We start from the raw sequence: 14,240 nt of genomic DNA on the forward strand, positions 1-14,240 counted from the left end.
TTGAGCGTGGAAATTGTTTTAGCTACGCGTCGACCAGGTGGGAAGGCTTTAATTTTCAACCCCACATAAACGGAATGATCTGCAGTCTTATCCATATTAAGATCAGCAAGCTCCTAAAGTCTGTAACACATCCCGGTCCAATACGGTACAGTCGTTGCCACTAAAGCTAATCTTTCAGTCATCAATTGCTGCCACTAAGCCATTTTGCTTCTGAAGCTGCTTCAAGCGTCAACTCTCGTCGCATAATCAAGAATTTGTTAGTTGTCGCAACAACTTTTGCGATTGTCGCAAAAACAGAAAGAGCGTTGTAATTAATGCACATCAGATACACCTGCGATGAATATGAACGACCGTTTTGGCTGTGTTTTGCCGCTCCTCGCTATTTGCCCCAGCAACAAAACGACTTCACGGAACTGAATTGTGACTGTGCATAATTATTCTCACCTCTCTTCCCCGTGCCCGAAGCTCTTGGAATGTCTCGCTGGACTGATGCCGATGGAAAGGATGCGCAGGGCGTGATTGGCAATTTGTCATTCCGATTATCGGCACCAAGATTGGAGGCGGAGGGCAGGTACGGTCCACGGCGAGTGTTAATCGAGCTGCTAATCCTTGGGCAGTAACTAGACCCGGCAACTGCACGGTGACAACAACAAAAAAAAGGCGATAATGCCTGTGTAACAGCGGCACTCCTCCGAGAAGTAGATCCTACTGGAATTGCACGGCAACCGATGATAGTCCCCTCCTCTTAGTTAGTGGTTAAGTGTTGGTTGGTTCAGTTTGGCTGCCTCAAATCTCCGTTTTCAAAACCCCAAAACAAACAAACAGTAAAAGCGGTCCTCAAAGTCAATGCTGTCAATCCTGGCAGCGTGGTTCATGGCATCGGGCACACATCGGGATCGGGGTTGGTTTTGTTTCCAATGCCCAAGGTGTGTAATGCTGTTATCTGCCCCTGTCAAGCTGCTGATGCCCTCTTCTCCCTCCCCCACGGAAACGCTTTCTGGGGACGGCCACTTATCGCAGATCTTCGACTTCGGGCCCAACAAGCATTTAATCCGTTTCCGGGGTGGCACATTCGGTTGATGCCGCACAGCACCCTTTACAGGCAAGTCGCCGAAATACGGTACGGGTTTTCCTTGCATCCGATGCTGGCAAATATCGCTTATCCAAAGGGGGACGTGGGCACAACCCTCTGGAAGGTACTCCTTTTCGAGGTTTTGTGTGGCTTTGCCGAAGTATAAACCGTAGGAGTTCCCACAAAAAAAAAAAAACAGAGCATTAAAACCCGTCGCTGTCTGACTCTGCGCGTGTAAGGCGGATTTGCACGGTACGTGAAGGGGCAGCGACTGACAGCAGCGGAGGGCGGCAGGTACAATTGTTGTTTAGTCGTAGTTGACCTCGTTTTACGAGACACCCACGGCACGGTACCGGTTGCGGAGTTTCGTAGTTGCATGCGCAACGGATTGCCCTAGTTCGCAAGTTTCGCTTGCAAGGAAGGTGCCCAAAACGGCCCGTGGTTTGAGGAGCCGTCGCCGCCATCTCCTCCGCACGTTGCTAGACTCGCGAGCTTCCCATGGCAGGCTACAGTTTTCCGACGAATTTTCGGAAATATTTCACCAATGGCAGCGGAGGCGTAAGCACGCGGGCTACCGATCTAATCAGCTTGCGGCCCCGAGCATCGGCCGTGGTCGTGTGGAAAGTGTGGCCGCAGTTTTTGGGCACTCCCGTAGTCGACTTTCGCTCGGTAGGCTGGAAAAGATGTGCGTGGTTTGATGTGTGCAGTGTGTGCAAATTGTTTTAACCCACAGCACAGCCAACAGGACGGACGGACAGAGGGAGCAAGGCGCTTGGGGCAGCAGTGTGTGTGTGTGTGCATCCGAGGTCGCAGTTTCATACACTGCCCTGCACTGGTGTGACTGTTGTCGTTCCATCCTCGCAAGTAGGGAATGTTGTGCTGGGAGGGCGCCAGTGACTACGATGCTTCGCCCGGTGGGCCAGCACTATCCTCGCAAGCGCTGCACGCCAACACGTTCATGCACTCGAGCCGGAAGTCCAGCGTACCATTGGTAAGTGTCGGTGTGTGTCCGTGTGTGTGTGTGTGAACTTTTGTGTCGTGCGAGTGGCGCTGATGCTATCGCCCGTGAAGATGGCCAGTTTCGGGGGTGCCATATCGTACACCTGGCGTGTCTTTACCCTATCTCCGGCGCGCGGAAAATCAACATTCACAAACCGGCAAGACCGGACACTCTGCCGTGGCGAAGGTGTTACTGTTCGGCTTACGGAAGGTGTGAATTTTGCCAGCTCTAGCCAGGGGCTTTTAAAAACCGGGCTCAGTGGATTGCGAAAAAGGGGGTATGGACGAAGGCCATTGGTTTGGAGTGCTTCCAGGAATAGGAGCCCCGGTCCTAGCGTGAAACTTTGCACCGGGCCAGGATTGGTCGGGCCGTTTTTATCTAGCTGGAAGATCAGTTTTGGTACGATTTGGAACGAAGTAACAGCAATGTTACTGTTGCCCGTATGCGCTTGCATTAGCTAAGGTTTTGTGTAACATCCTGTGAAGTAACATGGCGCACTACTCCTACAAGTTATTAATATCATCTCCCCGAATGAGATCCAACCATGGAATGAGATCTCCAATTTCCAGTCAGAATCTCTCTTAGTGTTTCGCGTATTTCCTATTGCTTTCCGAAGGACGTGCAACGGTCCTGAAATAACTTCTCAATCAACCTGACACTGTGAACGACAGCACTCCTTGGCAGCGAACAAATATAGCTGGATACAGGGTTTCTCTTTTTTATGTTCGAAATACAGTTTGAAGATTGAGTTTGAGAACCATTTGAGATAGAGTAAATATTCATGATAACATCTGGTAGAAAACGAAGCGGAAAAATAATTTAATGCCGAACACGTTAAGGCCTTTTGCTTGTACTTCTGCTGTTGCCAAAAAATAAGTCCTTTTATTCCGCCAGTTCGTTCGTAATAATTGCTCTGGCTAGTCTTGCGAGTCTATCCTATTTTGCTGTTGTAAGGTTCCAATAACATCATTTTGGAAACATATTCTGAGCTGTGTATGATGTACTTGACATATTACCACATAACGCCAAAAAGATTCCAGATAGTTTTGTCAACATGTATCAGGGTCTCTGGATACGATGTCGATGTCTAACTGACAGATACTAACTAGGGTTGGGCAATTCGATTCATTACCATGAACGTGAATTTACCGGTTCTTTCATTAACATGAACTGAGCGTGAATCGCGATTCAATCGTTCACGTCAACTAACCACAGTATGGTAAATCGATCTTATTTCGCGATAGTTTCATATTATGGGTGTTTGTTAACAGTTTCATATAATAAGAATAACAGTTCTTAGTCACTGAACTAAAAAACTCATGTATTCCTAATTATGTTATTAAGTGATGCATCTATTATGATTAAGGCAACCAACACATTTTAACACCATTTTGAATTCATTTTTTATATTACAAAAATAACACTTACTTCTAGATAATTCAAGTCTTACTTAATTACAAAAAGTGCATTACAAAACAATTATTTCATATACTCCATGTTACAAATTTTGCAACGACGTTTTAATTATGCATTTTGTTGAATAAACAATATTTCCTGCAATTTTTTTGGCGCTAGTCGAGATCTTTTTTCAGAGTATATCTGTCCCGCTTTAGAAAAAAGCCTTTCACATGGAACGGACGTTCCGGGAATGCATAAAGTGCTCATGGCAAGAGTATACAATGATGGATAAAGAACTTGATGTTCTTTCCACCAAAGAAGCGGATCATTTTCTAAATCAATATTTTCAACGCTTAAATATTGATGTAGTTCATTCTCAGCTATTTGTCTAGGTGTTTTGTAGTTTTGAGCTCCCTTGTTTTTTAATAAATCGCCGAAAAGCATGTCCACATCCTTGCTAACTTTTTTTACTACTTTTTCGACTTCTACTGCGGGCTTTTGCAACGGAAGCAGCTCAGATGTAATTGATTCACATATGTTTTTGAATTTTTCCACATCGTCTTGAAAGCCAAGTTGTTTAATCCTAGGATCTAATATCATAGATTTAAGTATCTGCTCATTGGAACGATAAATTTTTAGCTTGTTTTGTAGACCTTCAATGAGCAAAGCTACTAAATTTTGAATGTTTTCTGATATATCCTCATCATTTCTAAATTGTGATGTTTTGGTTAACAGCACATTGCATAGTAATCCCACGTGTGAAATGGTTATGTATTTTTGGGCGGATACAATATTTGTAGCAGAATAGAAATATTTTAGAACCCTCACAATTTGTTCAATTGCTTCCCAATCATGAGATTCTAAAGATATTTTCATTTTCAAACTATCTGCACAGGAGAGTAATGCAATTTTGTTCTTATAAAATCGATTAAGCATATCATACCCCGAATTCCATCGCGTTGACACTTCTTGTATCATTTTCAATTGATCTAAATTGAGCTTTTTTTGTGTATCAGCTAGCATTTGTGAGGCTTTTGGACTTTTCTTAAATAACATTACTACTCTTTTTACCTCTTCTACAACTGGTAGCACACTTTTTTTTATAGCATCTCGAACAATCAAATTTAACGTATGTGCAAAACATGGTATGTGACAAAAATTCAACTCAGTTGATGCCGCTTTCATATTGGAAGCATTGTCAGTAGCCATTGCAACAATCTTATCCTCTATGTCAAATTTGTTCAAGGTACCTTGAATCCAATTAGCTATATTCCTACCACTATGAGGATTTTCAAATTCCGAGCATTCTATCAAAATAGAACTAAGTTTGCAATTTTCGTCGATATAATGACCTGTTAAGGCAAAAAAACTTATTTGGTTCAGGTTTGTCCATCCATCCGACGTAATAGCTATAGCTTTGGCGGTCGATAATTTCTCTTTAGCCTTTTCAAATTCTTGATTATATACGCTTGGTAGTAGGGCGTTTGATAAACTTTTTCGTGTAGGCATAATATAGTTCGGATTTAATGTATAAACGAATTTTTTGAAAATTTCACTTTCTACTAAATTAAATGGCAAACATTCTTTGCAAATTAGATCTAGCAACATTCTATCTAAAACCTTTTTAGTCTCGCTATTAATGGGTTTCTTCAGATAACCCTGTATGCTCATATTTGAATTGAAATATTGATTTGATGGCTGAAAGTTTACAGCAGAAGGTCCCGCTTCATCGTCTATGTTAATAGTTTGAGGAATTGGTTGCTTTTGCTTTAAATACGGCACAGTTTTATGCACTAAATTCAAATGCCGCTTCAAGTTCGAAGTAGTTCCTTTAGTATACTTAAACACCTTTAAACAATAAAGGCACTTTGCGCCAGTTTCTACCGGACTAAAATGATCCCAGACAGGGCTTGTTGTTGCGTTTGTTGGAGCCATTATATCTGTGGAAATGTTTCATACAACACTTTATGTTTTTGTTTTTAACTACCAAGACTAATGTTACCTTTGATCGCCGTGCAGTTATTAAATTTTCACTTATTTCGATGGAGCGTACATCAATTTGTGGTTTACAAGTCAAAAGATCACAACAAATGGCATATCAAAGATCAATTTATCAATACAATCACGGTTTCAGCAATGTTTATTACCACAAGCCTACAACACAATGAAGAAATCGAACGTATTCAAAAATAACGGTCAAAATCACCTATACAACAACGAACCGAACATACGTGATCTATGTATTTATCATATGGATTTAGTGACCATAAACGTATTAGTGTAATTTTCCTCTCTTCCTCAAAGCGCGAGAAGGTCATTTCTCTCTCAAACAAAACGACTAGTACAGTTCAAACTCACTAATTGAACTTCGATTGGCAGCTCACTGTTTGGTTAGTGTCACGTTTGGTGATAAATTTTCACGTTCTTTCCTGCACAAAATAAATGAAGTTTTTTTTCATTATAGGCGACAGTTTTGCGATTTTCTATGAAATTAAATTCACTAATATAAAGGCATGCTTTTTAGTTGATCTATCAACCTACTATCAAATATCCATCGAAAAATATACAAACCAAAATTTCGTTCAATTATTGAACTTTGACTGTACCTCGCTCACAAGTAGGTAAAAAAACTCATCCCACATACCACCCCCCGCCCTCGTCATTTTTTTGACTCTCTAGAGCTATCTCTGTGATCGTTCTCTCGGTAACTATCAGCTGAAAGTATTGCAGCGGGAAGAAAAAGAGAGCGCATATTGCAGAAGCGGCATCGTCTCCGAGGATCAGAAAGAGAGTGAACGATGTAGATCAACGAAACATTCTATCCGCTCTCTTATCTTGTACTGTGCTCTCTGCAGAAAGCCAGTGCAGAATGCCAGATCGGATGTTTTGTTGGGCTGAGTGAGAAAGTATGCTGATTTTGTTTCATCGACACATGTCTATCATGTGGGACAGCGCATTTTTGTATCAGGAGAATGAACGACCTGGTCATACGATTCACGTTCATATTTGTATGGGAAAAAATGAACGACTTGACTTGCTAGGACGTTCTTTATTTCGACGGGTAGGACGTTCTTTTCGTGAACGTCCTGGTCATACGATTCACGTTCATTTTGAATTGGGGGAATGAACGTCCTAGCAAGCCAGGTCGTTCTTTATTTCGACGGGTAGGACGTTCTTTTCGTGAACGTCCTGGTCATACGATTCACGTTCATATTTGTATGGGGGGAATGAACGACCTGGCGTACTAGGACGTTCTTCATTTCGACGGGTTCCTACCCGGGTTATTTTCATGAACAACTCAATACATTATAATTTATAAAGAATCGATGAACGTTGATTAGATGAACGTAGGTCGTTCGTTCTTTAGGATGAATTGAATGAATCGTACAGTTCTGGTTCTTGAGGCACAACTCTAATACTAACCCAATTGACATTTTCGAGCACGAATTATCGGAAATTCGATCAATATTCCTTAAGCTGGAGCCTTAAACTTCCCTTAAACTTCACCAATTTAAGGGAATTCAGAAAAAGTCCTTTAAAATCAACTGTGATGCTTCTTTTTCGTTACTTTCTTCTAGACTCCCCCGGAAATAATGTTTCCTATCGTTATAGCTGGCCATGTTCCCATTTTATTCTTAAATAATATCCATTTTTATAAAATAACGTCACACAAAATTATCTTTTGTTTATCATTAGAAAAACATAGCTATGAATGAAAAATGAGCCCGACAGCATCGTCCATCGATAGAGGAACGTCTAATTTACAATCACACCAAATCTTGGCGCTCTCAACACACTTGATCACACACAAATTCACAATTTCAAGCGTATCGAGTACTATTCGAGCAGATTTTGGAAAACAATTTCGAGCAAATGTCACTTGGGGAGCCAACTGTTTTGTTTTGTTTCATAAATTTGTTCTTTGACTGAGACAAACGGTTCGCTTTCTGTGAGATTCTAAATGCGTAAAATCATTATGAATTGAAAAAAATAAACACATTTTCAGTGTGTTCAGTGTTTCAGCGTTGCTTCAACACTACCATGGTGCAAGTAGAGTAGGAAGCCCTGCCTCAATCTTCATACTGCTTCCTTGATATGCCAAAGTTTGTGTTTAAAATCAAGAGTTAAAGCATTGCCTACTTTCATTGTTTCAAAACTTATGACTACAGCTGTATAATGAATTTCATTGTAAAGGGAGAGGAAACAAGCCCAAAAGCAGATTCGATTCGTTACCCGTACTGTATCAGACCAATGACATACCCACGGCTCCATCGGACCAGCTGGCGTGAAGCCCGCTAATACACAACCACAATCGAATCCTGGCTGCGTTACAAAAATGTTACATTGTTCTTTCTGCACAACTGATTTGTTAAAATGAAATAGCAACGGTCGCCTAAAGTACCTTCGAAAACAAAAGGTTCCGCTTCCGTGCCAAAACTAACAGCGTTTCTCGATCAACAATGCATACACACAAACACACAGAGAAAAGCTGCAACCAACCAAACAGTCGCAACCCATATTTGCGAAAGGATGTTACGAACAACAGCCCGGGAAGCGCAGGGCAAACTACAACGATACCGTGTTTCCCTCCCCATCCCCGCATCCCCTTCCGCCATGCTGTACGGTATCTGTTGCGAAACTTACAAAGCCCCCCCCCCCCCCTGCCCGGAATTCTCGCACCCGTCACAAATCGCCCGTAGCCCGCTCCCTTTGTTTAAGGGGCGCCCGCAACAAAATTGCGCTTGCGGAAACGGAAAAGCCTTCCACCGCCGCGGTTCCAGCTCGCTGCCAACACCTTACCAGTGCGCCCCTCAGGTGGGTTTAGGATAAGATGGCATTGGCTCCCCTTCCCGCCCCGCGAGGCACGATAATTTCCCTGACAGTATGGATTATACAAACTGCCGCCCTCCCGGAAAAGCCCGGGCAAAGGGAAGCGCGAAAGCCGAACCGCGACCGTGGCAATCGATTCGGGAGTATTGTTGATTTGCCACCCCGAGTGTGTGTGTTTTGTTTTGTTTAGGTCATCCCCCTCCCTGCCTGCCTGTGCCAATTCCAGCCGTAGCACGTTCCCTCAGGGCAACGGGCCCTAGTAAAGCGCAAAGTGCTGCTACGATACAATCATAAACTGTGCATAGAAATGTCTGCTGCTGGTACTATCCACAGCTCATAACTGGGGTACCAACTCCTTCCCCTTTCCTACCTATTCCAGCATAGCCCATAAATCAGCCCATCGGAGGTTTCGCTCGTTCGGATGGAGCTGGAGCAGGGGCCTAAGCCTCAATTCCTGCGCTCAGCGCAACTCAATCCATCGGAATGGTGGATCGATTACGACGAAACTCCCATTCGCCCCCTCTCTCTCTCTCTCTCTCTCTCTCTCTCACACACACACACTATCTCATTCACTCACTCTCCTTTTTTTGTACCAGTCCAAAGGCAAGGTGGACCAACATTTTGCACATACACACAGGACACCAAAAAAAAAAAAGCCCGCCTCCAGGGAGTCACAAACAAGGCGAGGCATAACGAGCAGTGTGCAATAAATAGGCAGAAGAGTGTTTTGACTTTTCACGGGGGCTGCGGCAGACGGGGGCTGCAGGTGAAGAGGGGCGAACGGTACCGCATTCTGCCGATAGAAATGGGTCCGCCCGGACCCGGAAGCAGCTCATTCGGCGATTGCCCGTTGGCGAATGCAGGAGGCCAACGAGTGTCTATATATATATATGTGTGTGTGTGTGTGTGTGGTAATGTGGATTTTGTGCACGAGTCCAGCTTCACAGTGAGAGTGCGTGCCGGGTCGGAGCAGTGTAAAGTAGCGCTGGAGTCCAGATCGCGTGCTCCCGAAGGCTCCCAAAAGCAACCGATTCCAAGACGTTTGTGTGTGGCGAATCTGCGGAACCCTCCAAGCAGCTGTATCAATATGGGGCTGCTGTAGTTGCCTGCTACCTGTGTGTCTGAGTCCGGTGCGTCCAGTCGACGTGTGATCGGCGTACGATTCGATGTGTTCATCTGCCATCAACCATGGCCTACGAAGTGCAAGTAATTATGGCGCGCGCAATCTTCCTGCCGTACCCACAAGTAACCTCAATCAAAGCCCGGTTCCGCGCAGAAGTTATGCCCAACAGGGGCTGCCCAGCTTGCTTCCTCCGCTCAAATGCCATTGTTGCCATTACCCATCCAGCATTGGAATGTGTCTTGTTGTGTTGGGCCCGTGTGCCCAACAATTGCAAAAATGCAAAACCCGCGTCGGTGAACGGTGTTCCGACATTCCGTACCTTGGGTGTGGTGCTTCCATAGCGCGCAGGAAGGCTGAGGAGGGGGCGCTCGACCGACAACGATCAAACCGACTGCCATGGTAACACGTCAAGCGGCCATCAACGTGGCAGCGCCTGACACGGCGCCATGACAGTAGCTGCTCCAGTTATGGAACAAAAACGGGGTCAGCCCCAAGCCAACGTTGCTTGCTAAAAATTCTGGCCACTAGACGGGGGGTAGGGAGCTTTACACAGCAGGCTGCCACTCACTACCAAGGCGCACGGTGGGTGAGTGCGCAGGAAGGAAGCGCTTATTGATTATCAAGCCTTGGCGGCTCTCTGCGAACGAGGCGAAAAGCGTCACGATGTTTTGTTTTTTCGCTCTCCATTTATAGGCTGGCTAAATCCGTACCTCCGATCCGCAACATTCTTGGATTAGGTAAACGGTGCCTCCTGCTACTATTTTGTCAATGCTCAATGCCAACTGCTGAAGGGTCCTCTGCCCGTCCCGTCCCAATGCAATGCGGCAATACGGCGGGATATCAGTGGCAATAAATTGTAATTACATTTGCAGAGCCGCTTAGAATAAAAACGTTGGCCTAACAACGGACAAACTTTGTCTGGTTTTAGGCGACTTACTGACGAACCGGGGTACTGCGAAGAAACACGCGCTAAATGGGTTATGGGGAGCTCTGGGAGCTCTGGGAACTGACTTTCTGAGGTTCCTGGTGCTCCAATATTTTGGGCAGCCCATCTGCTGTCAGTCTTTGGTTGACTTCCCAGCGTGATGTTGACATTAAAGTGTGAACTCTCGTACAGCTTCAAGATTCCACCGTGATATCTACACCTCAGGAGTATCAATATCCCCTTGCCATTGCTAACCCTTGCTCTGTTTTGTACCTTCCCACTGCCCACTCACTATTCTGCACTGCCGTTCACTGCCGAAGCCCTGGAGCTCGACGACGCACGCAACGCATAACATGGAGCAGATCTCTGGGCCGCCGGCCAAAACTGGCACGTTCTACCAGACGCCCCGGTCGCACCCGTGGCGCCCGACGATGGGGTACGAGGCGGTGGAGGTGACGCCGCTGCACGAGCAGCCCATCACCAACCAGCTGGTGGCGTCCTCCTACTCCCCGTCCGGCATGTGCTCGGATCCGGTCACCTTCCCGAACCTGGTGACCGGGTTCGAGCGGAACCCGCAGCACGCGGCCCGGGCCGCCCTCTACACGCGCTACACCCCGAACGAGTGGACGACCTCGAACGTCTGCACGTACGCGGACGCGGACAAGAACCGCAACTACTCGGAGAAGGTGCGCTCCGAGGCGGTGCGGTTGATGCGCGAAACGGACGAGAAGACGTCGCAGGGGCAGCGGGATGCGGCCCGCCGGCTCGGCGAGCGCATCACCGACATTACGTTCTGGCGCAACGAGCTGACGACCGAGCTGGAGAAGCTGATCGCCGAGTCGGCCCAGCTGACCGACACGAAGCGCAATGTGCAGAAGGCGCTGCAGGACCTGGAGCCGCCGCTCCACATCGCCCAGGAGTGCCTGTACCATCGGGAGTCGCGCAAGGGCATCGAGCTGGTGCACGACCACGTGGAGAAGAGCCTGCTGGTGGAGGTGGACAACCTGCGGGCGAGCCAGGAGAAGCTGTCGCAGCTGCTGGCGAAGATTACCAAGCAGCTGGCGGACTGCCGGGCCGCCCAGCACTCGCTCGAGGATGACATCAGCCACAAGGAGTCAGCCCTCGGGATCGATTCCATCTGTCACCAGGTAAGCGTTTTGGGGGGTTTGTTTTGGGACGAGCGCGACTATTTTTTGGTGCCATTGTGATGCCCCTCCTCCGATTCCTCCCCCACACAGCTCAACAACTATAGCCGGGGCATTAACTACTACGGCGGGATCGAGAAGTACGATCCGACGGTTAGCACGCCCGGCACGTGGTCCGGTTCGAGCAGTACGCGCATTAACAAGTAGGTTGGATCACACAATTCCCCACTCCAGCAGGCATATTTAACGCGTCCAACTACCTACTCTTGCAGCTCGCACTCGGAACGGTCGAAATCCTGCCAGCTGCGCAGTGACGCCGAGTCACTCATCAACGCTGTCGCCACCTCCGTCTGGGACTGCTGGAGCAACACGAACAACGCGTTCAACAACCGCGCCTCCGAAATGCTGGAAGCAAAGAGCAAGATGCAACTACATCTGCACAAGGTAAAGCAGGGGTCGTCACGAGGTCTTCCCAGTTCTCGTTAGCCTAACGTTCTGCCTTCATTTCCCCGTCTTTTTGTTGCTAACAGACCCAGCAGGAGATCTTCGACGTGGAGAAGCACATCGAGCTGCTGCGGAAGGCGATCAACGACAAATCAAACCCGATGAAGGTGGCCCAAACTCGGCTGGAGGCCCGCGCCCACCGCCCCGGTATCGAGATGTGCCGGTAGGCTACACCCCTGCAATTTGGGAACGTCTCGATCCTTTTCACTCACTGTCTCCCCAACCTCTGCCTACTTTCTTCCACAGCGACAACGCTCACCTGCGCCTGGTGGAGGAGGTGTGCACGATTCAGGACTCGGTGGCGACGCTGCACCGCAAGCTGCAGGAGGCCGAGGCGCAGCACCAGCAGCTGCTGCGCACCAAGTCGCAGCTCGAGAGCAACCTGAAGCAGAAGGTGGACGCACTGTTTATCGATCGCGAAAAGTGCATGGGGCTGCGGCGCTCCTTTCCCGTGAACAACACGATCAAATATTGAAACAGCAAAATGGTACCCTGACCTGAGCGTCACTGAGCGGGGAATTTCCAGCAAAAATATATTTGTCATGCGGGGCGCGGTAGAGCTTCGGTCGATCGGTCGTTTACGAGTGCCCCATCCCCGTCTTGGCTAACTCGTCATTTGTCTCACTGCTTCTACTTATACATATATAAATACAACGTAGTCGAACCAAACAACCCAAACACAGCAAGTAACAACAAACGTATCTTATCACACGAGTAGCGCTCTGGATAGCGATAGATGTACTGCCGCAGGTGTTGCGCCATAAAACGCGCTCGAAGCAAGCAATAAAGGTCCCACACGTCGTTGAAGTTGTTAGATTTGCCAGACAAAATGTGGAGGAACTCTGGCAGGCTTACTTGTCCGAGCGATTGGTAATATCACTGGCAGATCCAGAGGTAGGCGTTGGGTAAGCTGTTGCCTCAGAATGTCTAGCGGGGCTCTACTTCTGTGCTAATCAGCGTTTTTGCAATGATCTGGGATAACTTCATGAAGGTGAGTCCTTAACTTTCTACTATTCAGATATATCACAGACGTCTTTACAGGCAACTCCACTATGTACGAATCGGATGTCAGTATCTAGTTTAGACTTCCTGAAGATGAAGATATCATCTATTTCATTATTCTGCAAGTAAAAAGTTTCCACTGCCAAAACTCCATTGCCATTGTAACTGGCTAAGAAAACAAGGACCTTGAAATCTCAATCTGCACTAAATCTGCTCTAAATTCTAAGCAAAGATCAAAACCATCTGGTGCTATTGATGAGTGATCTTCTCGAGCATGTATGAAGAACTGGTCAGGAATAGAGCTTCTGTGTCGTATCCTATTTGCTATGTGACTTCTTAACACGCTGTCAATCTCTACAGTCAAACATATGTCCTTTCCAATATGTATTAGATATTCCACAAAGTCTATTCAATGCCCAAAATGAGAGACAATCCGATACAGAACCAGGTAACGTCCACTATAATACAGCACCTACCATAACTTCATGGATAGTCTTTTTTGCAATTCTTTTCAAATACGGAAGCGATAGAATTAAGCAGCGAAAGTATGATTTGTGCTAAATGATATGTCACATCTTTGCACATTTTCCACATCCAAAAATAATAATCATAATATATTAAGGAAGGAGGCACGGAGCGGGTTTGCTCCTAAAACCGCAATGTGCTGGGATGCGTAAAGAAAATCTCCTGACGGACGAGCGGGAGGTGATCGAAAGGTGGAAGTGCTGCTACGAAGGACATCTGAATGAAGCAGAGGCAGGAGAGGCTGGCGCAAGTGCCAGAACAAGGTAACCACCAGCAGCACAGCAGTAACAACAGCGACAGTATCGGTGCAGACGACGAGGTGCCCGCGCCATCTCTGAATGAGATTGCCAGCGCCATCAAGCAGCTTAAGCGCAATAAGTCTACCAGCAGCGATGGTCTGGCGGCCGAGCTCTTAAAGATGGGGCTAGAGAGGCTTACCGTCGAAATGCATCAGCTGATCGTGAAAGTCTGGGAACAGGAGGAATTACCGGAGGAATGGAAGCTGAGTGTCATTCGCCCAGTCTACAAAAAGGGCGACAGGCTGGATTGTTCGAATTTCCGAGCCATCACAGTCCTGAATGCCGCCTACAAGAAGGTTCTGTCCCAGAACCTGTTCTGCAGACTTGCGCCCCTTGCAACAAATTTTGTCGGCAGCTACCAAGCTGGGTTTGTTGCAGGCAAATCCACCGCCGACCAAATTTTCACTCTACGGCAGA

General features: G+C 46.8%; 1 protein-coding gene across 3 annotated transcripts; it reads left to right on the forward strand.

Annotated features, from left to right (window-relative positions):
• Positions 1–1,606: 1,606 nt before the first annotated feature.
• Positions 1,607–12,827, forward strand: LOC120906419 (tektin-3-like). Of its 3 annotated transcripts, XM_040318091.1 has the most exons (7): positions 1,607–1,741; positions 1,806–2,063; positions 10,669–11,496; positions 11,587–11,696; positions 11,766–11,937; positions 12,024–12,160; positions 12,244–12,827. In XM_040318091.1, exons 2-7 carry the CDS (start codon positions 1,944–1,946, stop codon positions 12,470–12,472), a joined length of 1,596 nt encoding a protein of 531 aa, XP_040174025.1. In that variant the 5' UTR covers positions 1,607–1,741; positions 1,806–1,943; the 3' UTR covers positions 12,473–12,827. The 3 variants fall into 3 exon arrangements, with proteins under 3 accessions (XP_040174025.1, XP_040174023.1, XP_040174026.1); XM_040318089.1 differs by having other exon boundaries at positions 1,607–2,063; XM_040318092.1 differs by lacking the exons at positions 1,607–1,741; positions 1,806–2,063 and adding an exon at positions 8,144–9,506.
• Positions 12,828–14,240: the final 1,413 nt, after the last annotated feature.

This window comes from Anopheles arabiensis, chromosome X (genome assembly GCF_016920715.1).
Source record: "Anopheles arabiensis isolate DONGOLA chromosome X, AaraD3, whole genome shotgun sequence".
Classification (NCBI taxonomy): domain Eukaryota; kingdom Metazoa; phylum Arthropoda; class Insecta; order Diptera; family Culicidae; genus Anopheles; species Anopheles arabiensis.